Raw genomic sequence first — 27,008 nt, 5'->3', positions numbered from 1 at the left:
GTACATTGTAGAAAGTGTGTGACAAAAAGTATTTAGATTATTATGAACCCTAGCAATTGACATGTTCTTTCATGAGCTGGCTTAACAAGTCTGCCTCAACCCAGATTCTTCTGAGATTTTTCAGTCTGAGCCCACTTGCAGCATTCATCCCCATATAATCAGTGCTCTCTATCTTAAGATAGCATAACTGTGACCATTTTTGTAACTCCCACACTGTGGAAGTAGTAGCAACCACAAATGGAACAACAATTAAAAGCAAGGAACGAGCATACAATATAAGGCGCAACATCTTTCTGTTTACTAAGGACACATAGTATTATAATTCCTGTTTTTTGAAAAAGAAGAAACAGGGCTTGGTTAATAAAACAGTTCATAGTGGACTCATTTGCATTTTTACCAACTAGGGAGGACTTAGCCCCTCCCTTGCCAAAGAATCTGGGGTGGGACCTTTGCAGGTTTTCTTTTTAAACGTTATGCTCCAGGCAGAGGAGCAGAAAGGGTCTGTTAAGGCAGCTGGGATGCAAGCAGCAGCAGGACATCTATTGCATTTCAAATGCTTTTGCTTTCCTGTAAGCCTCAGAGATTTAGTCAACTTTTCATCAGCATTTTTCTTCAGAAGACAGGATACACCTTTTCCTCTTTCTAAAAGAAGGAACTGATCTGCCTGCAATCAGAAGCAACTGCTTTCAGTATCTCAGTTTTTGCTACTTGATTTGTGATACATTTAGCGCAAGAATTATTCACCGGAATTATCCACTTTCCTTGATGATGAAGAAAAGCTTGTAAGTAGCTACCCTGAGACTTTGCATGTAAGTTTTGGTATGTTAAAAAGTCAAGGAATGTAAATTTATGTTAGCAAATTTGTTGTATAGTCTTCTAAAAGGCTTCGCAGCCGGGGCTGATTTGTAGTTTGCTCTCTGTAGTTTGCTCTTGCAATATATATAAACAGACCTGTGCCATAAACCCTTCCTGTCATATGACATCTGATATGTGAAACTCTGAGTGATGCAACAAGCAAGGTATTCATAAAGCAGAAATCTTTTCAATCTTAGCTGAATGACCAAGGCTTTCCCTATGTTTGTTTTTTCTCCATGTTATCGGAGGAGGAAGAGAAGCTCATTACCAGAACAATTATTAACTGCCATTTCTGACTGAGCTGTGATAAAACAATTGAAATGTGCACCTTTATCATGCTGGGATCTTCATCTTGGCAAAACCATGTGAGCATCTTGGGACTTTCATGCCTAGATATCAGAATGCCTGAGATTTACATGATTCACTAGCTTCTCAGCATTGACACCATGCATTTAAGGCATTCAAATGTCACACCAAATATCATTTGAATATAATGATATAACTTATATAACAGTCACACCTTCCCCCAGAGAAGTCAGGGAAATCGCAGCTCTCTGAACAACTCTCTGTGCACTTGACAAACTACATTTCACAGGATTATTTGAGGAAAGTTGTGACTGTTTAAAGTGGTTTAGTGGTGCTTTAAATGTACGGTATACTGTCAATGTGACCCATATTGTTATGGTTTCTGCCCAACCACTCTTAATGGCTTATCCATGCATTAGAGCTCTGTGTCCGAGCACTTTTCTTTTTTCTTGCTTACTTTCTTTTTTGCCCTGGAGCCTTCCCCAAGAAAACCCGCTCTTTACTGCTGAATCAGAGCAAACAGCAATCCGTGGAAGACCCAGATTTCCATTTGGTGTGCTTCTGCTTTAAAGAGTGTGCTTTTCTGGAGAAAGCGCCATGGTGGGGGAAAAAGAGAGCGCCTAGACACAGAGCTTTAAAGTGCAAACCTGTGTCTGGAAAGCAGAGGGCAAAGGGTGAGTATGAATAAGCCCTTGTATTAAGCACCTTACTGGTCCATAATCAAGAATGATCACGGGGATGCAGGAAGCTGTCATGATATAGACTTAAGATTATTGGTCCCCAGCACCACCTGGAAATGCAAGGGATTGAGCCTGCAAAGCTGTGGCACTAGGTGTCTCCAAGGCAAGGCAAGGCAAGGCAAGAAGTGAAGTAGCTGCACATAATTGTCAATGGATGTTTCATCAGTGAGTCTTATTAATTAGGACATGGTTTCCTTGGAGTTGGGGATCTTGGTGTGTTTGGATGTGGTACCCATGGCACTTGGCTGGAGCTATTCCCATATTGATCTTTCTCCAGATCTAATGTGGACCAGCAGATCTGTTGCATAGCAGGACTGCCTTTTGCACCTACATCTGCTCTATTTGTGGATCCACAAATGAGGCAACTGGAACAAAGCCAGTGTAAGTCTCTCTCACCCAAAGGAAACAAGGCCAGTTAGAATTGGCCCAGAACTTTCCATTGACGGAGGAAGTGAGAAGCACATAACCATCTTTTTCTCTGCATGTACCAATTGCACTAGAGTGATAATTCCCAGTGGTACTTGCTTAGCAAGCGGACTGTCATTCTTCATTTTTTTTGCTTCACATGAGACTTAACAGAGTTGCTCATAAATAGCAAGGACATCTGTTGTTTTTCTAAGAGAATTGCATCAAATAATCTCACTCAGCTGATGGTAAGGCTTATGTTGAACAATGCCTTCTCCATGCTGTCACCTCACTATCACCCCTAAATTTGCTCTGGAGGGTTCTCTAGTCCTTCTGGGCCAAATTTAGGGAGGGGTTCAAGGGACTGTGGAGCTAAATCACTGAAAACAAGTTCCCAGAATTCTCAGTGAAGAGGGAGTGGTTGTTAAACGGCTCTGCAAATTGTAGCTCTGTGAGGGGAACAGGTGTCTCCTAACAACTCTTACCGCCTTTAAGAAGCCACAGCTCCCAGAATTCCTTGGGGAACTGATGACTGCTTAAAGTGGTATGATACTGCTTTAAATGTAGAGCATGAATGTACAGTGTGTACAGGCTGCCCAGTGTCTTCCTTCTGTGTGGAGGAGGTGATACAGTTTTGCCTACATAAGCAACAACACTTGGAGAATTGGGTTGTTGTCATTATTTTTAATGATTTTAATACTGGTTATATAAAATATAACAAGGGGGTGGTGAAAGAAGCAATGTTGGCTCCCATTACCAAGAAGAATATTCCATCAAGAAAAGATAATAATAATCCAACCACCATAATATAAATATATACAAGAATATAAGCTGTCCATAGGTCCAAGATTAATGATAAAAATAAATCCATTCAAATTTAGAAAGAGCAGTGCAATACAACCTTGAAGTATAAGTCTCTTTGCAACCGCAGTGGCTCGTCTGTGAGTTCCTACATCATAGGAATCTAGTTTAAAAGTATGTGAACTTCTGTGGATATCAAAGATATTTCCAAAAGGAAGTTAATACAAAAAGCTGTTTCTGGCCAAAAGTGAGACACCACAGGGCACTGCAACATCATATGTTGCAATGAGACATTATCATCATTACATCACCAGTGTCTGTCTGAACCAACCCTTCCTGTAAAGACACTGCTGAGTTCAGTATACCCAAAACATCATTGTTGTGGTTGCTGAAGAAGTCTCAATTTTAAAACCATCATTAGCGTAGATTCTAATGTTGTTCCTTAAGCACTTTGAGTATCCACTTTACGACATTCCAATAAATAATTATTTTTTTAAAAAAACCAGCAACTACAGGTTTAACTTTCTGTAATGTAGGGTTGCCATATTTCAAAAAGTGAAAATCTGGTCAGAAAAGTTGTTGAGCTGTTTTTGCAAAATCGTAAAGAAACTTGACATTTTAAAGCTATTTTTGAGGAAAACGCGGGGAGGGGGGGGGGACACTAGCGACATTGGTTGCCGTATGTCCGGATTTTCCCAGGCATTTGGCTGATTTCTGCCAGGAAACTACTTTCGACTGCAGTATTCCATGTATGTCCAGGAAATTCAGGATGTATGGCAACCCTATAATGATCCAATTATTCCCTCCACCAATGCATCAGATTCTGAAGCTGGCCGTTGATAAGCAGGCACCAAAAGGTGCTGTCACTGAAGATATTACCATTCAGCCGTGGTTATAGTAGTCCCTTTCTTCTTATATTCGTAGACCTTAGGAACATCAGAAATAGAAAAACAGAGGTGCTTGGAGAATCAAGTTGGAAATATAAAAAAATGATGTCTCCTTTTAGCACTCCTGTAAACATTCTGAAAATAGCAAGGATGTGGAAGGAGATGTGCAGAGGTATCTTTTTGTAACACCTGGAGGCTGATTTGTTAGGCAAATAGGTCCATCTATCTCAGCCAGCCTCCACCTGTCTGCTGTTCTTACATTCACTCCAGGGGGTGGCACTGGATGTCAACTTCCTCCTCTTAAATTTCAGTATTCCTGTTTTAGAGCTCAGCAGGACAAAGGCAAAACTAGAGTTAGTTGGCTCTATTTTTCATTGGCACTGCCTCCAGCTACTGTTGGCATATCTGCTTTCTGCACTACCAGGCAGTGCAGAGTGCAGTGCTTTCTGCACTCATCCACACTTCCGCTTGTCCCATTCGTAGAAAGCACAAGTCCAATAAATTTTCCATTTGCCCTGCATCTTTTCCAGGGAAAACCCACCCTTTAGCCCTAAACTAGAGAAAACTCGAATTGCCATTTGCTCCAACTGAGCGCTAAAGAGCAGTTTTCCCTGGGGGAAACCAGAAGGATAAGTGGAAGTGTGGATAAGCCCCCCATCTCCATGGGTCCCAACCACCACTGCCTTTGTTTGGTGGGGGTGTGCATGCTTTTTGCATTAAAAGAGCTTTGAAGGGAAGAAGGATCTGGGTAAATAGCTTGCCATCTTTTCATCCATTGAAGCCGGGTGCAGATGGTATAATGAAGTGGGATTGTGGTTGTGCCTGCTAATCCTGGACCCTTGCATTAAGTTATAGCATCTGTAAGGAGGGCAGATGTACATGGATACCAATGTCCAACATGATGGATTGTGTGATGTCTACATTGCAAATTAGGTGGTGTAAAAATCACATCATTCCTTCCATGGCCCCTCCTTTGTGAGGGTTTATCATGAGTTACTGACATTCAGTTAATACAGTATCTGTATTTTTGTTCTGTTATGGCACAAATTTAACTGAGTTTGTAGTGCTTTTGATTTTGGTGCATTGGATGCAAAAAAGTATAGATATAGATAAAGAAGCAATGCATGCAAAGTGTTCAAGGAGGTGCGGCTGGCAGACATGATTACTTCACTCCTGATATTGATTATGCAGGGCTCTACAGGGGATTAAAATTTGCCCAGGAAGAAATCTTTAGAACAATCCATCCCACAATTATATATATATATATATATATGCTTTCGTAGATTTTCACGGGTACAGGAATGCAGGTTTTGGTGTCCTCGGGTGTCTTCCCGTGTAAAAGTTGGGGTGTCTAGGCGACGTTTCGACGAGGTCTCACTCGTCATCTTCAGGCTGGTGCTTTCGGCTTCTTGTTACTGGAACAGAGCAGGATCTCAGTGTTTGAGTTCCTATAAATACTGTTGAGGGGGTGTGGTGTATAGCCTCCAATGTTCTGGGCAGAGAGGAAGTTCCCAGGCTAGTGTGCCTTTTCTTCTTTTGTTCCTTAATTACTTGAGGGATATCTTGAGTGATTTCTTGAGTGATATCCTGAGTACCACTTAGGTGGGTCATTAGGTGTGGATTAGTTGCTAAAGTCTTTGTGTCTTGACCTCTTGAACTACAGCCATCTTCTCAGAAAAACTCTTCACAAAGTTCAAGAGGTCAAGACACAAAGACTTTAGCAACTAATCCACACCTAATGACCCACCTAAGTGGTACTCAGGATATCACTCAAGAAATCACTCAAGATATCCCTCAAGTAATTAAGGAACAAAAGAAGAAAAGGCACACTAGCCTGGGAACTTCCTCTCTGCCCAGAACATTGGAGGCTATACACCACACCCCCTCAACAGTATTTATAGGAACTCAAACACTGAGATCCTGCTCTGTTCCAGTAACAAGAAGCCGAAAGCACCAGCCTGAAGATGACGAGTGAGACCTCGTCGAAACGTCGCCTAGACACCCCAACTTTTACACGGGAAGACACCCGAGGACACCAAAACCTGCATATATATATATATATATATATATATATATATATATATATATACGCACCCATGTTTAACTCTCCCATTGAAACAGCCCATGAGACTTGAGTATGTTGAAATTTAGGCTTGAACTTGTCCTTTTTTCCCCGGTAATAACCGAGTGCATTTCCCCAAGAAGCAAGTTAGTTCCTCAGAAAGGCATGTGAAGGACAAGTTCCTCTTACATGAACTTAGGAAACCGTCTTACATAAAGGCCGACCACTAGTCCATCTAGTTCAGTATTGTTGACACTTGGGCTTATCCACACTTCCTTTTGCCCCACTGCTTTCCCTGGGGGGAATCAGCACTTTAGCACTCATTCAGAGCAAACAGCAATTCAGGTTTCCTTCAGATTGATGTTTGCTCCAGTTTAGAGCTAAAGAGCAGGTTTTCCCTTAGAAAGGAACCGGGCAAGAAGGAAACCGCTTGGATCTGTGCCTAGAAAGCATGGATCAAGTGGAAAACCACTGGGCTGGGCTTTCTAGGCATGTGATAAGCAGAAGTGTGGATGAGCCCACAGATTGCCAGAAGCAATTGATAAGATTTCACATAGAGGTTTTTCCAAATCCCACCTTATTGGCAAAAACTGTGGTATAAACAATAAATCCTGGGAAGATGAATGCTCTTTGAGTTGGTGGTTCCCATGTGCGGGAGACAGGCAAGTTACCCATTCTGTATGAGAATGTGCTCCCTCTGAAGGAGCAGGTATGTAGCTTGGGGGTACTCCTGTATACACTCACTGCTCACATGTCCTCTGTGTCAGGAGCACCTTTTACTATCTTTGCCTGGTTTGCCAGCTGCAGACATATCTGGGCATGGATAGCCTGACCACTGTGGTTTGTGGGCTGCTAATTGCAAGGCTGGATTACTGGAATGTGCTCTATGTGGGACTGCCCTTGGAACCAGTGCAGAAGCACTTGCTGGTGCAGAATGCAGCAGCCATAATGCCGATGGGGTAACGTGGTCAACAATATGCGTCACCATTGTTAAAAAATCTGCACTTCTGAGCCAGGTTCAAGACCCTTGTATTAATGTACAAAACCCTAAATAACTTTGGTCCAAGATATCTTAGGGACCTCCTGAAGCCTAATATCCCAGCTCAATCTCTATGATCTTGTATGGGAGCAATGCTGGCTGTGCACTGAATTGGTGATACTGACATGAAATTGAGTTTATATGGTCATTGACCCAGCTCTGAGGAATGCTCTTCCAATACAAACTAGGCAGGCATTTTCTGCCTTGACCTTTAAATATTTGCAGAACACTTTTCTTTAGTGCCAGGCTTATGTAGGCAATTCAGGTGGGCACTTTTGTTAATAGTTAGTTGGTTTTTACGGTATTTGGTTTTTTATAAGTGGTTTTGATTTGTGTGTGTGTGTAATTGTTGTAAACCATTTTTTAAAATGAAATTGTATTTTTATAAATACATACCAGGAGATGTCCCCTTCTTCGTGTTCTCCCTCCTCAAGAGGTCAGGAGGGTGGTAACATGAGAACGGGCCTTCTCTGCAGTGGCTCCTCATCTGTGGAATGCTCTCCCCAGGGAAGTTCGCCTGGTACCTTCATTATGCACCTTTAGGCACCAGGCAAAAACGTTCCTTTTTAACCAGGCCTTTGCCTGACCTGATCTACATCCTATACCATTTTAAAATGCTAGTTCTTTTTAGGGGGGTCTATTGGGTTGTCGTTTGTATTTTGATTTTATATATGTAATCTTTTATGTGAACCACCCTGAGACCTTCTGGTATAGGGCGGTATAGAAATTAAATAAAGAAATAAATGTCAGGGATTGAACCTGGGACCTTCTGCATTAAAAGCAGAAAGGTGTTTATTATGGGATGCGTGCTGATGCATGCAATTTTTTTCACAGTATCTACATAATGCCATTGGCATCAGAATGTCAGCCCTCATCCCCTACATTTATTCCTGATTCTGCCTTTCCTTTGAAAATCCAATAAGACATAAAATCATGTCACCACAATCACCAGCTTGCAATATCTGAATGACTTATTTTCAATATTACCTAAGCTCCAAGCTAGAAGCACCCAAAGTAAATTAGATGGAACAGGATAGGTAAGGAAATGTAAGCCTGAAGAGTTGCTAACATGAAAGAATTATCTTGAAAATATACAAATATAAAAAATACAGTCTGATAAAGTTAAATGTAATGGATAACTATATTGTAATAGCTGGTCTGCTGGTGCAAATAATTTCAGAGAAGGTTTGGGAGAAAGAGTACATTTTATGATATCAAAGATACGTCTACTGGGAAACTTTTGCAAAATAACAGCTAGATGGCACACAGCAGTTGAAAGAGATATGACTAGTTGGAAACGTAAACATTGTAATACACACAGGAATGGATAGTCTGTGAAAATATCCAGTTATTCAAATGTTTGGGGTTCAGAGATTGAGGAAGATCAAGGAGAAGAGCAGAAATCTATTCGACTGCATATGGGCAGAACTGGGACAGAGAAGAATAATTATATTATTAAATGACTGATGGCAGTAAAACTATGGGTTTGTCCGCACTTCTGCTTGTCCTGTGCCTTAAAAGCATGGGTTCAAGAGCTTTCCTACTTGTCCCACACTTTCTAGACATGAGTCCAAGCAGTTTTTCATTTGTCCCGCCACTTTCGCTGGGAAAACCCGCTGTGTACCCCTGAATTGCAACAAACATCCATCCACAGAAACATCTTTTGCCATTTGTTCTGACTCAGCAGTAAACAGCCAGGTTTCCTGAAAGAAAGCGGTGGAATAAGCAGTGTGGATGAGCCCTATAAGTTGGTCAACTCTGGGGAAGTTAGAAATACCAAAAGCAAAGGAATTTCACTACAGATTTGTATAAATATTAAGCTATCTTTAGCTCCGATTCTTGCATTGCAGGGGGGTTGGACTAAATGGCTCTTGAGGTCCCTTCCAGCTCTACATTTCTAGGATTCTATAAAAAGACGTTATGAACATAAGACCAGTCGTAACTAGGCACCCAGTGAAACCAGCATAATAAACCCAGAGGTGACTAACCTGTGTCCCTGGATTATAAATTCTGTCATCCCATACCCTGGACCATTCTGGCTGGGTCTGATGGCAGTTATAGTCGAACAATGTGTGGAGAGCCCCAGGTCCCCGTCCCCCCACTGAGGCAGACCCTATCCTCAATCAGTGATTACTCATTATGAGGGCAATTTGGAACTTCCATGTTTGCAGGACTCCACTGTGACACAATACCACTGAATACCAGTTGCTGGCAGGTGCACAATGAGAACAGCTATTGCCTTTAACATAATGATGGGAGACTGGGACACCTGTAGTGTTATGTACTGAAGTTCTCACCCTGGGCCAGCAGAGGGATACTGTAGATAGTTCAGGTCCACATATGCAAATAAGGGATCGAAAGTGACATTCAGTGATTGGATAGTTACAGAAAATGGTTACTGTTACGTTCTAGTGGAGCTCTATGTAAGCAGGCTGGCTGAACCCTTCAGTTCTGTTCTGGCCTGTGAATAAACAAGAGCTGTTTGAAGAATCGCTGTGTCGTCTTGATATGTTCACCCACAACTTAACATGTAGCCCTCTAGATGATGTTGGATTACAAACATTCCTTTTTTGGGGGGTATTCAAAGGTACCCAATACCGACACCCACCCACCCCATGTGTGGCACTTACTGCAATGACTTCATAGTGAGTACCAGCACCTTTTTTTCTTTTTCCTTTTAAAAAAAGCACTGATTACAACTCCCATTATCCCTAACGATTGGTCATGCTGGCTGGGACTGATGGAAGTTGGAAACCTCTTCTGAGCTGAAACCTTACAAACCCTCCTAGCCAGTAAAAGCCCTAGACGACCACAGTATCTTTACTGGAAAATTATCTGGGAGAAGAAGGTGTTTGCCTTCACATTAAAACACTTCCTATCACTGCAACCGAAGAAAAGTTAGCTGTCGTTTGTATGATTTTTGTTATCATTATCTAGAAATTCCACTGATTTTTATGAGGCCATAAAAATGGCCTCATATAAATGGAACCAGAGAACAGATAATGTAGAATAGCTTTCATAGCTCCACCACCAAAGATATCTACCGTATATACTCGAGTATAAGCCAACCCGAATATAAGCCGAGGCACCTAATTTTAGGACAAAAAACTGGGAAAACTTATTGACTCGAGTATAAGCCGGTTCACCACACCACAAACCTGGTGGTGGCAGCAACGGAGGAGGAAGAACAAGCAGCCTGAAAGGGCTCCTTTCAGGCCACTTATCTCTCCACCGCTGCTGCCCGCCTCACTCAAGTATAAGATGAGGGGGGCTTTTTCAGCATAAAAAATGTGCTGAAAAAGTCAGCTTATATTCAAGTATATACGGTAAGTTAATACGTGCAGTTAGACACCACCCTTCTAACACTCAAAATGAATATTATTCCCAGATTCATTTGTATTCTGAGAGGACTATAAAAACTGGGTTTTTATATCTAGATCATATTAATAAGACATAAATTTCTTGTTTAGAAAATGCCTTTGGGGCTCAGCAACACCAAGAATCTCCTTGCAGAAAATGAAGCTACAAATTAAAGAAGACGGTTTTGAAATCCCAAATTTGGAATTATATTGCAATGATTACCTACTGTCAAGTACTAAATTTAGGAATCCCACTGTTGGCCCTAATTTTCCAATGTGGGCAACCCACAGCGCCACCCGTGTCCCAATATGGAATATTGTATGTAAATAAAAACAAATTTGATCCATTTTCACATGCTAAACTTACTCTGTAGTGCAACCCCACAGTAAGAATTGCAAAAAAGATGGTGATATGGAAAAATTGGAGGGAAGCAGGTGTATTGGCATTGCACCAACTGATAGATGGGGAAGATGGAATTTTATACTTTTGCTATTTTAAGACAAAAATATTGTCTATCAGATGCAGCCCAATGGCAATATCTTCAATTACAACATCTATTACAACAAGTGTGTTTGAGCCGTTCGAAAGCACGTCAAAGTACAAGTAGATAATTAGGTACTGCTCCGGCGGGAAGTTAAATGGCGTTTCCGTGCGCTGCTCTGGTTCACGAGAAGCAGCTTAGTCATGTTGGCCACATGCTGTACACCAGCTCCCTCGGCCAGTAAAGCGAGATGAGCGCCGCAACCCCAGAGTCGGCCACGACTGGACCTTATGGTCAGGGGTCCCTTTACCTTAAGTTCAATATACAGACTGTAAAAGATGATTGGAACTTTCATTATTACCCAGATAGTGGGAAAATGTATTAGCTTCAATACCTAAGGTGTAATTAATTTTAACATTAGGACTAATGCAATGGAAAATAATATTTAGAGTTTATTGGACCCCTTTATGGTTGTATAAAAAAGGGTTAGCTAAGATAGCTCAGTGTTGGAGATGTGGCAGACAATGCCTCTCTGAAACACATGTTCGTACAGTGTTCTTTACTTAACAAGTTTTGAGAGAAAGTGCTGCACTGGGTAACTATGACTGTGCAGAAGAAGTTAAATCTTTCAGCAGAGAATCTTTTATTGAACTATATACCTGCAGTATGGAAATTATCAATGGGACAATGGAAATGGATTTCCCGTGCCCTAATGGTGGCCAAGATATGGATATTGAGGAAGCCAAGATATTGATATTGAGGAACTGGAAAAAGAAAGATATGATACTCCTTCAATCAATGGATTGATATGACATCACTGGCAATTTATGAACGGATTGCTTATCGGTGCAGGCTCTGTATGGATAAATACGATAACATTTGGAATGAATTTATACAAAATGTAGTAGGCTATTAGCATTTACATAAGCACTAGGACAATAACACTATACCAATTTATTAAAAAATGCATGGGAATGTCGTATATTGCTCTCTTTTTTTGTATATTTTCACTTTTATATGTATCTTTGTTGTTCACTTTTCCTCCTTCTTTTTCTGTATCACTTTATTTCTTTTAATGGAAATCACCTTAAAAAATTAAAAATATTAAAAGCATTTCTTCAAACACTGTGGGATCCATTGGCTGAAATCTCCACAGTGTGAGAGGTTTCACTTAATCTGGAAAATGCAGTTAGTGCGCAATGCTGCGCCACGGTTGCTGACAGAAGTAAGAACCCTTCGGCATATAACGCCTCTGCTTGGAGATCTGCATTGGTTCCCAATTCGTTTCAGGACCACATTCAAGGTGTTGCTGTTGGTATACAAAGCCCTTCATGTGCACTTGCAGGATTGCCTTGCCCCATATGTGCCCACTTGGCCCCTTTGATCTGCAAAACTAGCCCTGATACAGGTGCCACTCATTCCGCAGTTGTAAGAAATTGGTCTTTTAGTGTGGCAGGTCACACTGCCTGCCTGTAGATGTGAGGCAGGAGCCTTCACTGCACTCTTTTCTGTGCCTGCTTTAAACATTTTGCTTATGCAAGCCTATCCACCCAGGCAGATGTTGACGTGCTTTAGCCTTTCTTGCTGCTAATTTTGTTTATCTTTAATTTGTTTTTGTTGCTTTTCATGTTGACAGTTTTAATACTTCCTGTAAAGGGCTTAGATGTTTTGCTGCAATCAAGTGGTGTAGCAATTTTGTTAAATAAATAACCATATATATAATTTGGCTAAATATTGTTGTGGAACAGAGTCCTGGTTTCTCTGTTTCTCTCTCTCTCTCTCTTCTATGTAGGCAGACAAGAGACATGATCAGAGTTCAAGGAGACATCCCAGGCCAAGGAAGGTGCAGAGCAGGGATGGTGAGGGGTTTGGCTTAGGGAGACGGGTTGTGCTTAGGGAGGGAATGCCGAGGCCTAGATAGAGTAGCTTGAGGGTCCACATTTGGTCCCTGTGCCTGAAGTTCTCCACCCTTGCAACAGGTGGATAGGATTAGGAAAGATAAGTGTGCAAAGAATATGTATAAGAGTGTGTGAGAGAGAGGAGTGATGTTAGATGGTGAACAGGACTTCTTTTAATACTAAGAAGTAGTTATTTCCAATACATTTTTGGTAAGGCCAGGGGCAGATTGGGGGCTGTGCCAGGGGTGTCCATGCACCCAGTTCTGAGCCAAGGGGGCACTGTTTCAAACCCAGGTTAGTGAGGCATTGTGCTTTGGGAAGGAAGTGTGAGGCTCTGACAGAGTCCTAGAAACCTCCTTCTTCCTTCTCAAAGACTAGTTAGCACTTTCCCGGCTTTGGGAGGCAGGTAGGAGGGCTCTAGGACCCTCCCAGAACCTTGCACCTCCTTCCCAAAACACAGTGCCCCCTTACCTGGCATTGCACAGGGCACCATTTACTGAAGTCTGCTACTCGTAGAGCAGAGGGCCTGATCCACACATAGTGTGCTGAGCTACATCCCATTGGCACCCTGTTACTCAGACTAAGCCCTGACAACAAAGACCAGAATGCTGTTCCCCTCTGAAAGTCAACTTAAATTTGCTTCTATAGATAGCATGTGGAGATTTTATGCAAAATTGTGTCATGAGTTTGCGCCCCAAGTCTGTCAAGTACTTAGCTATGAGCTGTTCAGCACTGGAGCCAACTGCCTGTTTTGTACTGAAGTTCTCACCCTGGGCCAGCAGGGGGATACTGTAGATAGTTATGCAAATAAGGGATCGAAAGTGACGTTCAGTGATTGGATAGTTTTAGAAAATTGTTACTGTTACGTTGTACTGGAGCGCTATGTAAGCAGGCTGACTGAACCCTTCAGTTCAGTTTTGTTCTGGCCTGTGAATAAACAAGGGCTGTTTGAAGAATCGCTGTGTTGCCTGATAAGTTCACCCACAACTTAACACTGCCCCTGGGAGGTGTTGAGCCCTCCTTCACTGGAGGAATTTAAGGAGATGCTGGACCATCTGCCAGGGATGGGGTAGCTGCATTTTGAATTGCAGGTCCTACACTGAGCAAAGGGCTAGGGCTGGTTGATTTCCAAGATCCCTTTTGTGGAAATAGGGTTGCCATATTTTGAAGAGCAAAAAAGAGGGCCCATCTGACAACTTCTACTTTTAACTATTGATAGCTGTGCCGACTCTCGTTTTAAATACCCACGAAGAAAAGAGAGTGTCCTGGAAAAAGAGGGCATATGGCAACCACTGTTTCCAGAACCGTAGGTATTCATGCATCTGCCTCAGAGGCCATCACATGAATTCATTAATTCAGACAAGATTTAAGTGTGGAAAATGAAGCAACTAGCATAGGTCCAAACCTGATGACTTACAGGTTATTTACAACTCTAATTCTATATAGGCCACCCAGACAAAGATGCACAGACCATGCCTCCATTTGTTGGGAAGTACTTTGAGAAACAGAATTGCTCTGCCTTTGAACAGCTGAATGTGAACTTCCTGAGTGGTGAAAATGACAACCATCTCAGGCACAAGTGCCTAGTGCCTATTGGGATTGGTAAAATGCCAAGAGTAGGCAGAGCCAGGGCCAATGACAGGCAGGCCCAACTAATCCTAGTGAATTGTCTCTGTCCATAAAGGCTGTCTACACAAAGACTACGGAGGAGGAAGCTGGCAGGCGGTACTGGACTGGTTGTAGATAAGGCAAGCAGGTGGGAGGAGCTTGCTGAGGACTAACTGAGGTGTCCCATTCACCCTAATGGATCAGCCTCTACTGCCAAGCAGTGGCTCTTCAGGGTGACGTGCATAGAAGAAGAGACACGTTTTTAGTCCATTTATCAGCTCTGGCTGCATAAATGTTCCTACTCTCCCACTTCTAAAATTTCTTCCACGTCATATCCCTCTTCTCCTCTCAGAAAGGCAGAAAGCCTGTTAACCTTCACACAGCCTGTCCTGCTTGCAAATTTATAGGCTGATTGGGAAGAGGTTTCAGAGAGTGCTCAAGTTCTGTGGAATCTGAGGGGCAAAGGGCACATAGCCTACTGAGAGGATGCTTGAAAAGCCTCTGATATATGATTCAGCTTCTATGTTTGTTGGATCAAGGCCACCAAAGACATAAACAGCAACTGAATTTCACATCATAGGCATGGACAGTTATAGACATGGGAGGAGGCTACGCATGTTTCTGGGCATGCTTTCCCACTGAAAGGATTTACAGTTGTTGCAAGTTATTTTCTCAAGTAAACATTTTCAAGAACAGCTCCAGGGACATTTCCCTCCCTCTGTCATTTTGGCCAGAACTTTGCATACCTTGAGCCACAGAACCACTCTCCTAACATGGGCATCACTGCAGCTTACCTGGATGGGGCTTAAGTGGGACAGAATGGGGCAATCTCAAATAATGCAGCTGATCCAGTAGGAGCACTGGATTCTAGACACCAGTGCATCCACACTGGACCTCACCTGTCTGTCACCTCTCTCCCACTCCCCAGCTCAGTCCAATCTAATATTTATATTAGAAGTCACTTTGACCACCCATAAAGATGGTTCTTTTTATTGTTCTGCTCTTAGTTATAATTCTTCTCCTTCATTTCTATTCTTTGTATAAATCACCAAATACTTTATTATTAACCACTGGTATGAAAATTGTTTTAGCTTCATTATAAAAGATATTTATTATACTCTGCTTCAAAGTGAAGAACACAGTGGGCTTATATCAGAGTTTAAAATTAAGTTACAAAAATAAAATCAGGCTGCAGATAACAACAATAATAATGACCAGATGATATCAGTTAACATGTGGAAAATAACTAGCAGAAATAAATTATGATATGGTAAAGTGCTCCACTTAGTGAGTGGAGCCAGGAAGGTTTTTAAAACTACCAGGAAATGTTTTGTAGTTTTCCCCCCCTAGATAAGTTCCTGATAAAATCTAGGGTGGTTTATGCAAATTTACTGAATCTCAGACTTAATTTGATTTATATCTTGTCACACTTCAGACCTGTATCATTTTAACAGCCCCATGACTCGGCTGGGGGTGGGGGCATCTGTTCTACTTTACATAAGAACATTTGTTGTTGTTGTTTAGTCGTTTAGTCGTGTCCGATTCTTCGTGACCCCATGGACCAGAGCATGCTAGGCACTCCTGTCTTCCACTGCCTCCCGCAGTTTGGTCAAACTCATGCTGGTAGCTTCGAGAACACTATCCAGCTATCTCGTCCTCTGTCATCCCCTTCTCCTTGTGCCCTCCATCTTTCCCAACATCAGGGTCTTTTCCAGGGAGTCTTCTCTTCTCATGAGGTGGCCAAAGTACAGTGGTGCCTCGCAAGACGAAATTAATTCGTTCCGCAAGTCATCTTGCGAGTTTTTCGTCTTGCGAAGCACGGTTTCCCATAGGAATGCATTGAAAATCAATCAATGCGTTCCTATGGAAACCGCCTTCAGACCAGGTCCGGGGACAGTCTGTCCCCCGACATCTTCTGAAGGCCGGCGGGGGGCGAAAGTCTTTGCTCCCCACCCCGCCTGCCTTCCCGGGACAGCGGAGACTTCTCCGCTGTCCCGGGGCGATCTTAAAATGCTGGCAGGCGGCAGCGAAAAGTTCGCTGCCGTCGCCCAGCATTTTAAAAGCCCATAGGGAAATTCATTTTGCGAAGCGCCTCCAAAACGGAAAACCCTTTCGTCTAGCGGGTTTTTCGTCTTGCGAGGCGTTCGTCTTGCGGGGCACCACTCTATTGGAGCCTCAGCTTCAGGATCTGTCCTTCCAGTGAGCACTCAGGGCTGATATCCTTCAGAATGGATAGGTTTGATCTTCCTGCAGTCCATGGGACTCTCAAGAGTCTCCTCCAGCTCCAGAATTCAAAAGCATCAATTCTTCGGCGATCAGCCTTCTTTATGGTTCAGCTCTCACTTCCATACATCACTACTGGGAAAACCATAGCTTTTACTATACGGACCTTTGTTGGCAAGGTGATGTCTCTACTTTTCAAGATGCTGTCTAGGTTTGTCATTGCACATAAGAACATAGGAAGCTGCTATAGACCATTTTAGACTTTGGGTCCATCTAGCTTAGTATTCTCTACACTGACTGGCAGAAGCTGTCCAGGATTTCAGGCATGGTTCACTCCTGGCCCTATCTGGAGATGTCAGGGATTAAACTGGGGGGGGGGGGTCTTCTGCATGCAAAGCAGGTGCTCTACCACTGAGCTATGCTCCTTTCCCCTACTTCAGAGACAGCAATGCTCTGGAATGGCTGTCAAAGTCCAGGTCCAAATATAAAGAACCCTAAATAATGAGAACAGAAGCCTTGAAGTTGCCCATCACCTGGACAGCAGACCGAGTAGGCACACAGCTCACCTGGCTACAGCCTTCCTCAGCCTAACTAGGGTATGATACAATCCATTGAGCCTCTGAGTGACCCCCCCCCCCAGTCATCACTCAAGATTTCTAGGACTGGGCGGGAGATCTTTCAGACCAAATGATATTCTAGGGGTGGGTGGGAATGACTAGGTTCCAGCACCACTCCTTTTCAAAGTAATGCTCTGGGTATCCTCCAAGAAATGCATAACTACAAGCAGAAACAGGAATTCCGGCGAGGAATTCCCTGGTTGCATTGTGGTCAGAGCAATTGTTTCCTCTCTTTCAAAAAGGCAGATTTTTGTTTTACTTTGGGTACACACTCTAAAATTTTGCAACAAGGCCTCTCCAGACATGCTTTTTGTGTGTTTTTTTTACTGCACACTCATGATGATTTGTGTCCGTGATGCTCTTGGGGTGGCCACATGCAACTCTGCTTTCAATACTGTTTGTGCCTGCAAAGGTTTTGCGTTATTCACACTGCCTCATTTCCAGCCAATGCATATCATATAACTTCCTGCAGAAATCCCATAACTTTTTATATCACAAATGAGATGGTCCATCCTGTTTAGCCGCCTGAGGCGAAACAGGAAGGCGTTGCCCTGCCTCTGCTGAAGCCTCACGTACAGTGCAGTGCAGTGGTGGCTTCTGGTCTCATGAGATTTCCACAAGACCTTGCCAGAAGCTGCTGCCATGCAACCCCAGCAGCTGCAAGGGTGGGGTGTGCCCACGGAATCCCGCCCCCCAAGGTGACTGCTTCAGTCCCCCTCACAGGCCACAAACATTCTGATTTATTTCTTATCTGCTCTGGTTGTGCTATAGCCTCTCCAGACTGTAATCATAGAATTGTGAAGTTGGAAGGGATCCTGAGGATCTTCTAGTCCAACCCCCTGCAATGCAGGAATACGCCGCTGCCCATACAGGGATCAAACCTGCAACCTTGGCATTATGAGCACCACGCTCTAACCAACTGAGCTATCAGGAGTAGCATTGTGGAAGCATCACAGAACAAACTAAAGCAGAATAAATCCACTACCAGTGCACTATCATTATGTCAAGAACATGATGCAATAAAACACCAGTCTGGAAGGGCCCAAAGTGGTGGTGCAGGGTATTTGTACCTCTGTGATGTGTGACCATTCTAGGACTGGTGCAGGCAATGCATCTCGGATGATGTCAAAACCTAGTTCTCCCTTTGAGAATATGTGTTGTGTTGAGAACACAGAGAATCAGAATGCCCAGCTGCCTTCCCTTCATGGGCAGCAATTCTGCCCACACTTACCTGGGGGGGAAATCCCATTGAACTTGATAGGACATACTTCTGAGTAAGCCTGTACTCACCATTTTCATTTCCCCAAGTAGCATAACAATTAGAAATAAATATATTGGATCGTGTCTAAGTAGATGCGTCCTTACTTCTAATGACAGCTTGTGGTTTTGGTTTGGCTTCTGCCTGTGCAAGCCTTCATCTGATTTCTTTGAAATGGTGCATAAAGTCTGGAGTAAGGGAGTGTTATTGGCAGTGCCTTATTTCTATGAAAAATGGTGTCGCTACACACCGTGCCCCCCATCTCCCCCACCATCCCGTCACTGTTTGCTTGTACTCCCTCTGCCACTATCCCACCACCACTGCTTGTCCACCTCCTCCCTCCCTTCCCCCTGCTTCGACCACTACCGCTGCTTCCCAGAGCTGATTTGGTGTGACCCTTTTACAATCACCAAAACACTTTCCAAGAATGTGTCTGGCGATTGTAAAAAGGTCGTGCCAAAGCACCTCTGCTCCCTTTCTGTGATGTTTTCAGATCACTTCCAGGTTCACTGTGATGTGCACACATATCAGATGCACCTCAAATGGTTTCTGCATGTATCAGTAACTCTCAGTAATAAGAGGGTCAATGGTCTCAGGTTGTATAGTCTAAAAGTCTCAACATAAAAGAAATGGAAATTGGGAGGGAGGAGGAAAAATGAATATTCAAGGAACCAGCTCTTAGTCACCAAATTCTTACAAGTGTTCTGTCTGGCAAGGGGTGAGGGAGCAAGCTCTTTGGTGCTGGTGCTTCTTTGGCCAATAGCTGGGCCCAGGCTGATCTTCCCCTTGCTGTGATATTCTTCCTGGGAGGCAGGGGGTTTAACTTCCCAGTGGACTTTCGCCCCTGGATGACGGCACAGGCCAGTGTGTTCTGATTTTCAGCTCTGCAATCCCAACTGGTGCACATGGATAACAGGTTTCCAATAAAGCCTTAAACATCTTTATGCAGAAGTGAGTCCTGCTATTTTCAATGCAGCTTACTCCCCCACTCCCAGTAAATTGTGTGGTGGAAAAATCTGTGCACAAGGCAAAATCAGACACTGTTTTATCCGTTTTCCATTTTATCAGGTTCCCAGTTTGGCAGTGCAGGAAAGCTAGCTGCTAGTATTAAAGCCTTCCCAACAGAGCCAGCCACTCACTGAAAAAGGATACAGTAAGTTCTTTTCATTGGTAAAGCAGTCCTCTCTTTAAGCAGGATCGCCCCCTTCTGGTAATCACATCATCTGCCATGCCAACAGAAATAGTGAATAGGCAGATAACTGCACAGGATACAAGGCTGAATGCATGAGCTTCTGTCCAGGGAATCTTCTGGGATAGATGAATATGCAAGTTCTGGCCTCTGTCCATTTAAATTTCTCTCAATTTCTCATTTTTCCAGTCTCAAGTTCGGTTTGCTAGATTTCATTATGGAAACTCATGAGCATTTTAGCATGCAACTCTCCCCATATGCACATTTTTGTATGCAATTTTGTCTAATATACACCTTTTTGCAAAATAATATTTTCCCTAATACAATGCATTTTTGAAAGTTAAGCAAAGTGTGTGTTGTTAATATACACTTTCCCCTATTTTTGTACATTTCGCGTTTAGAGATCTGCATTGCAAAATTGAGAAATGTGCAAATTCTGATGGATAGCTGTGCTTAACTTTGTGTATTTTTAAAACTATTTCTTTAAGAAAATGTGAATTGTGTAGGTTTCCATTAAAATGTAAAAATTTCCCTTTCCCAACTTGTTGGACAATTGCTCAAACTCGCTTAGCAGATTTGCAACTCAGAACAGAACCAGTATTGGTATAATTCACTGGTCCAAAAGCAGGCTTCAAAGAGCAATTCAGCCCTGCCATGTGACCATTCATCATCAATAAAATGCCTGAATTTTGCTCAATTAATTATTAAATTAATAATTAAATACGGACACCTTCACATATTACAGAAGCAATAGTTTGAAATGGAAGACTAAGCTTAATTTTGAATTAAATTTCTTCTCCACACATAGAAGAAAATGCTTCTTTTAAGGTGGAGCTCATATAAGGACATGTGCTCAAGTAATTAGAATTATTTTAATTTGCTGCATTTTCTTAAGTGCAACATTTAAACAAAGGGGGTAGCTTTTGAAACCACCAGATGTTTAATTGATCGATCGATCTGATTATTCAGCTTGTTGTTGAATAATGGTTTCACAATTCTCCCTAACTTCTTCACATCCAGAGGTCACTGAAATAATATCTCTACCAGCTTGTTCAAATAACTGATGTCTCAGATCCGGTTATTAATTTGCAGCTTACTAGCTCACTGGTAGCCCTGTAAAGCTCTCTTTCAGCAGTTGCAAAAGTTGTATAAAAACACCACACTAATGCTGTTTCCCTTTCCTTTTCTCCCACTCCAACCCCACTGCAGGATCTGAGTTCAATTTGATGACTCGTGGTGAAAATATGCAGAGCAACGTGACGACATGCAGTGCCACCATTGATGAATTCCGGAGTCAAGTGTACACTACGACGTACTCTATAATCTCAGTGTTGGGCTTATTAGGAAACGGCTTTGTGCTGTGTGTCCTTATAAGAACATTCCAGGAGAAAACAGCCTTCCAGATATACATGCTCAACCTTGCTACTTCAGACCTGTTGTTTGTGTGCACACTGCCTCTGCGGGTGGTATACTATGTCCACAAGGGCGACTGGTTCTTTGGTGACTTCCTATGTCGGATCAGCTCCTACGCCATGTACGTCAACTTGTACTGCAGCATCATGTTCATGACGGCCATGAGCTTCTTCCGCTGCATTGCCATAGTTTTCCCCATGCAGAACCTCAGGTTTGTAACTCGGAAGAAAGCCGTGCTGGTATGCGGAGCCATTTGGATCTTCGTGACACTGACGAGCATGCCATTTCTGCTGAGCGGCTCATACCTGGACAGTTCGAGCAACAAAACTAAGTGCTTTGAGCCCCCGCCAGTAGATCAGATGCTGAAGCTGGTGGTCCTCCATTATATTGCATTATTTATTGGCTTCATCGTTCCCTTCACCACCATCGCCGCCTGCTACACCATGATCATAAGAACCTTGCTGAAAAATTCCCTGCAAAAAAAAGAAGCAGCCCGCCGGAAAGCCATCTGGATGATTGTCATTGTCACCTTGACCTTCCTCTTGAGCTTCGCTCCCTATCATGTCCAACGCACGGTCCACATTCATTTCATGATGGAAGGGGGTTCGCGTTGTGAGGATACCCTCTACATGCAGAAATCTGTGGTGATAACGCTTTCCCTGGCAGCTTTCAATTGCTGCTTCGATCCACTTCTCTATTTCTTCTCTGGAGGCAACTTTCGCAAAAGGCTTTCTACCTTCCGAAAGGGGTCGGCCTCCAGTGTGTTGCAGGCGCACAAGTTCAAGATGTCCTTAAAGAACTTTGAGGAGGAGCCTGCTAATGGGAAGGCACAAGAAGAGATGGGCTTATAGCCTTTGCAGAAGCTACCAGAAAATCCTGGCAGGGTGGCAAGCCAAAAGACCTGGCACACTGCTATCTCTTAAGTTATGAACACAGTGGTGCAAGGCAACCTGGAACTGGCATGACCTCTGGTGTCATTCAGATACCTCTGTAGCAGTCGTACCAATCTGAGGTGCATTATCCCATGTGTGTTGGTGGTTTAGCAGATGTGTGGGATGATTTGTCATATTTATTTGCCACATTTATGTCCCACCTTTTCTCCAAGCTCAAGGAAGTGTACATGGTTCTCTCTCCTCCTCCTGTTTTATCTGCAGAGCAAACCTCCAAGGCATAGCTGTCAACTTTTCCCTTTTCTTGTGAGGAATCCTATTCAGAATAAAGGAATTTCCCTTTAAAAAAGGAAAATGTTGACAGCTATGCGAGTCCAAGGTAGATTAGGCTGAAAGATAGTGGCTGTCTCACAGCTGCCCAATAACTTTGCATTGCAATCAATCAATCAATCAATCCATCAATATATCCTGGACTGCTTGTGCACAAGCATTTGTGTCCTTTACAGCTTGACTTGCAAACAAGTGGCCTTGTGGAGGGAATACTAAAGAGTAAACAATGGCTAGATACTGCTTGTTCTAGGATAAAGGGACTCTCAGCACTTTTGAAGCACACACATCCCACCCACTCCCCAAAAATCTGGTCACTGTAGTTTACCCCTCACTGAGTTACAGTTCCCAGTAACACTTAACCAACCACAAGATTCTCTCCTAATTAAGGGAAATGAATTAATTCTTAAGTGTTGCAAAGTCACTATCACATCCTAGTGATCTGATTCTCAGAAAGATCATAGCTATAATTGGGTGAAGAAGGGTGAAGGTCCTCTGGAGAATGGCAAAGGGAATAGATATAGGAACCTAAGACCCCTGTTGGATAAGGCCAGTGGCCCATCTAGGCCAGCATCCTGTCCTCATTGTGGCCAACCAGATGCCTGAAAGAAGGACCTGAACACAACAGCAGTCTCCACCGCTTATGAGTCCTATGAACAGGCATTCAGGAACACACTGCCATCATGGTTAGTAGTCATTGATAGCCTTGTCCTCCATGAAATTCTCTAATCCTCTTCTGAAGCCATCGAGATTGGTGACCATCACTACCTTAAATATGTGCTGTGTGAAGAAGTACAGTGGTACCTCAGTTTACAAACTTAATCTGTTCCAGAAGTCCGTTCTTAAACTGAGGCGCACTTTCCCTAATGAGGCCTCCTGCCGCCGGTGCCCTTCCACTGTTCAGATTCTGTTCTTAGACTGAGGTAAAGTTCTCAAACTGGGCCACTATTTCAGGTTTTGCAGAGTTTGGAAACCAAATCGTTCTTAAACTGGACTGTTCTTAAACTGAGGTACCACTGTATTTTGTTTCAGAGGTGCCATCTTTTCAAGATGATTGAGGGGGTCCGACGTGATGCCCTGGCATCATGCATGTGGCACCGCAAGGAGCCAGGGGGCAGAGCCAAATGCCCTCTGAACACTGAGGGGGCCTGGCCCCCTCAAAAACAAAATAAACATTAGGGGGGGCCTGAAACTGCCTCAACCTCCAGGAACTGGTGCCTATGCTTTGTTAAGTTTGTCTTGAATTGCCAGCATCAGTAGATGTTCCCAAGTTCTAGAGTTAAGAGAGAAGGGTAAAAACCTTTCCCTATCCATTTCCTTTCCCTTTTCTACCTCCAGAGCCTATATAGCAGGAAAGGGTTGTTTTAGATACACACACCAGTTTTAATCGCACCTCCCAGTATAAGATGTAAAGGACTTAAGTGAGGAACCTTTGGCCCTCCAGATGTTACTGAACAACAGCTCCCAACATCCCTGGCCCTTGGCCATGCTTGCTGAGGCTGATGGGAGTTGTAGTTCAACAGCAGAGGGCTAAACATTCCCCACACCTGTCTTCGGTAGTCCAGTTTCCTCTTCTCACCTACACTATCTTTCCCCTCCCTTTCAACAGGCACTTGGACATTCCATTATATCCTGGAGGCTGACAGAGCTTTCTCAGGTCATCAGTTCGTTTGTTTTTAAAAATGTTCTTATTAAATTTTAATTTACAAATGTATATGCTTCTGCATATCTAGAATTTCCACCGAGTATGTAAGAACCACTGTCTTATTTCTTGAGTTGGTGTCAATGAGACTGATTGCCAAGAAACTTATTAAACTGACTTACATTGTATATCAGGGCTGACCCACCAATCAGGCAAGGTGAGGTGACTGCAGATCCTGATTTCAATCTTTTCCCCTTCCTTGTTCCTGATGTAGATTTCCCTGGTGGGGAGGGGTTTGCCATTTTGGGGGTCCATCACAGCTGCCAAAATGTCTTGGGCCAGCCCTGGCTGAAATGCATGCGCTGTCTCCAAGCAGGTACCACAAAGTGAGCTCTGATACTGGTACAGAACAGAAACCTGGTAGGGCATGTTTAGAGTTTTGAGCTAAGACCAAGGAGGCTCATGTTAGGAACATAGAATCACACTGACTCAGACCTCCGGTCCATCTAGTTAAGTATTGTCCCTCAAAGAACTCTGCAGGCTACTAGGGATTTACTACAGAGTAAACTACAGACTTTACTAGGGATTGTAAACTCTGTGAAGGGTGAACCAAAGTGCCCACAATTCTGTAATGGAATGTACGCACTTCAAATGTGCTTTAGTTATAGTGTGCCCTGGCCCTGGTCTGAAACCCTGAAAAGCTTCTGCCAATCAGTGTTGATAATGCAAAGATAAATGAGTTATGTTTGAATCCTCTTCCCACACCCAAAGTTTAGTTGGCAAGGTTTTGCAGAATTTTCAGCATCCTTGTAAAATCTCAAGAGAGAGCAGGGGAGGAAAATGTCAGAGTGACCTAAATCTGAGTGAAGTGGGGCGGTTGGGGCGGGGGCGGGGGGAGAGAAAGAGACAGAAGAGAAACAGCCGGTAGGGAAATGCACACATTCCTTCAGCACTCAGGAGGTTATGGTGGAGCGGCAGCAGAAAATACAGCTCTGCTGGTGGACCAAAGTAAACAGGATTGGAAACTCCACAAGACCATTGCACAAACTTTCAAGACATTAATCACAGTGCCAGTGGGAAATGTAAACATTTGTCATGGTGGGAATTAATGCAGCTGGGGAGCTGATGAGTATGTGCCCTGAATTCCCAAAGAGGCAGGGAATTCAGAATTGCGTCAGGGCAAATGAGACCTTTAAGCCTACTTCCTAAATAGTGCTATGGCAAAAATGCAAAATATTATTTGGTATAAAGGCTCCAGGGAGATCAAGGCAGGGCTCATCTCCTTTCAACATGCCAGAGTCAATGCCTATCCAATCAAGCAATGTAGGAGTAATCTGTTCCTCATGGTGCCAAACTAGATAGATATACTAACTCTGTATCTTTATCCTTGAGGGCAGAGAAGGGGAGGTAGGATGAATTTTATTCAGTTCACATTTAAAATAAACCTACCTAATTAACACTTTCCAAGACAGAATGAGAAGTGAAACACTGCCATTTGCACTTCGAAATTTGCACTTATCTGAACTTTGCAATGCAGTTCTCCAAACAGTGTTGACAAAAATACATATATTAGATATATAAAAATGTATATGGTTGTGAAAATGTGTGCCGTAGTCCATATTGCATAGAAAATGAATTTAGCAGGAGAAATTTGTACAATAATGCCGGGGGGGTATTTCCCCCCCTTTTTTTATTAGAAAGCAAATTGCTGCAGGACTGTAGATGTAATTGAATTTCAGACTGGAAAAAATGAAAAACTGAGAGAACAAAAATTGACAGAAATGTCTATCTCTAGCACAGGGTTTAATTTATTTATTTATTTTTCAAGAAAACATGAATGATTGTTTTGGTGGCTCTGATCTGGATCAGAAAACCTAGCTTTGGAGTTGAGACTTTAACTGTTCATTGTCCCAACTATGATTCCAATCTGAATCAACATCCCCATTTGCCACCAACTGGCACAAGGTGGGGATGGGCCTTCCATTGAACTGAATTGAAGTTTTGTTCCATATGCAAACTGCCAGCAGATGGGAGCCCAATCCAAATTGTGGCTACAGTGAAGGGCAATGGGTTAAAGCTCTTCTAATGCTAAGGGATTGTTCAGTCAGTAGAGCCTTGTGATATCTGATCTCAGGATTGTGGTTTGAGCCCCACACTGGGCAAAAAATTCCTGCGTTTCAGGAAATTGAACTAGATGCTCCTTGTGGTCTCTTCCAACTCTACAATTCTATGATTCTAACTCCCATTCTAGAGTTAAGGGCACTTAACTTTAAAGCATAGATAAACTAAACAATGGTTTAAAGGCAAATTCACTGGACGCCTCCTGCAAAGAAATGAACAAGGAAACCTCAGCAAGGTAGCAACTGCACAAAGTATTAAATTTCAAAAGTGATTTTCTAATTGCCAGTGTAGTTATTACAAACTGTGGCCTATGTGGACTGTATTGCCAACATGCATGTAAAATATATATTGTGCCAATTTTGTCTTTGTGCTGAATGTAAATATATGTATGCAGACCCTCCTTTTTTTTGCTTCCCTTGAGGTGGGGCTTGTAAAATTAGCACGAATTACACAAGTGGCCAGGAAAATTCTGTAGTTTGTAGCTCTTTGTATTTATCCAGTGAGGTCTGTGATGGCTAACTGCAAAAAAAGGTTAGAAGGAAAGACTGCAAAAATGGCTAGACCAGTTTACTTCCAGAAAAGGTAGCAGAAATATCAGGAGCTGCTGAGGCTAGGAGCAAGATCAAATGGATCTTTATCAGGGATGGGGCACTTCAGGCCTGGAGTGGTGGCGCTTCAGACCTCTATACTTGGTTCTTGGAGGTCTCCTCCAGCCACAACCCTCGCTGCTGACCTTTGCAGCAAGTGCCTTTGCGGGCTGGAGTGTATCCTTGAATTGTGAAAATCTTTCCTGGATGGTAGATGGAGACACATGTGGGTGTGCACACAGAAACCTTTGGCTTTTGTGTGGCAGGAAAGTAGCCAACAATACAAAAGTAAGTCACAT

The 27,008-nt window shown here is 43.0% G+C and overlaps 1 protein-coding gene across 3 annotated transcripts; it reads left to right on the top strand.

Moving 5' to 3' along the window:
• Positions 1-305: 305 nt before the first annotated feature.
• CYSLTR1 (cysteinyl leukotriene receptor 1) lies at positions 306-26,592 on the top strand. Of its 3 annotated transcripts, XM_081896788.1 has the most exons (4): positions 307-782; positions 2,179-2,282; positions 19,609-19,693; positions 20,939-26,592. In XM_081896788.1, exon 4 carries the CDS (start codon positions 20,956-20,958, stop codon positions 21,991-21,993), a length of 1,038 nt encoding a protein of 345 aa, XP_081752914.1. In that variant the 5' UTR covers positions 307-782; positions 2,179-2,282; positions 19,609-19,693; positions 20,939-20,955; the 3' UTR covers positions 21,994-26,592. The 3 variants fall into 3 exon arrangements, with proteins under 3 accessions (XP_081752915.1, XP_081752914.1, XP_081752913.1); XM_081896787.1 differs by lacking the exon at positions 2,179-2,282 and having other exon boundaries at positions 308-782; XM_081896789.1 differs by lacking the exons at positions 2,179-2,282; positions 19,609-19,693 and having other exon boundaries at positions 306-782.
• The last annotated feature ends 416 nt before the right edge of the window (positions 26,593-27,008 follow it).

The sequence above is a fragment of the Podarcis melisellensis genome, assembly GCF_964234715.1.
Source record: "Podarcis melisellensis genome assembly, chromosome: Z".
NCBI lineage: Eukaryota > Metazoa > Chordata > Lepidosauria > Squamata > Lacertidae > Podarcis > Podarcis melisellensis.
The sequence above is the reverse complement of the archived record's forward strand: the minus strand, read 5'-3'. Positions and strand labels throughout refer to the sequence as shown.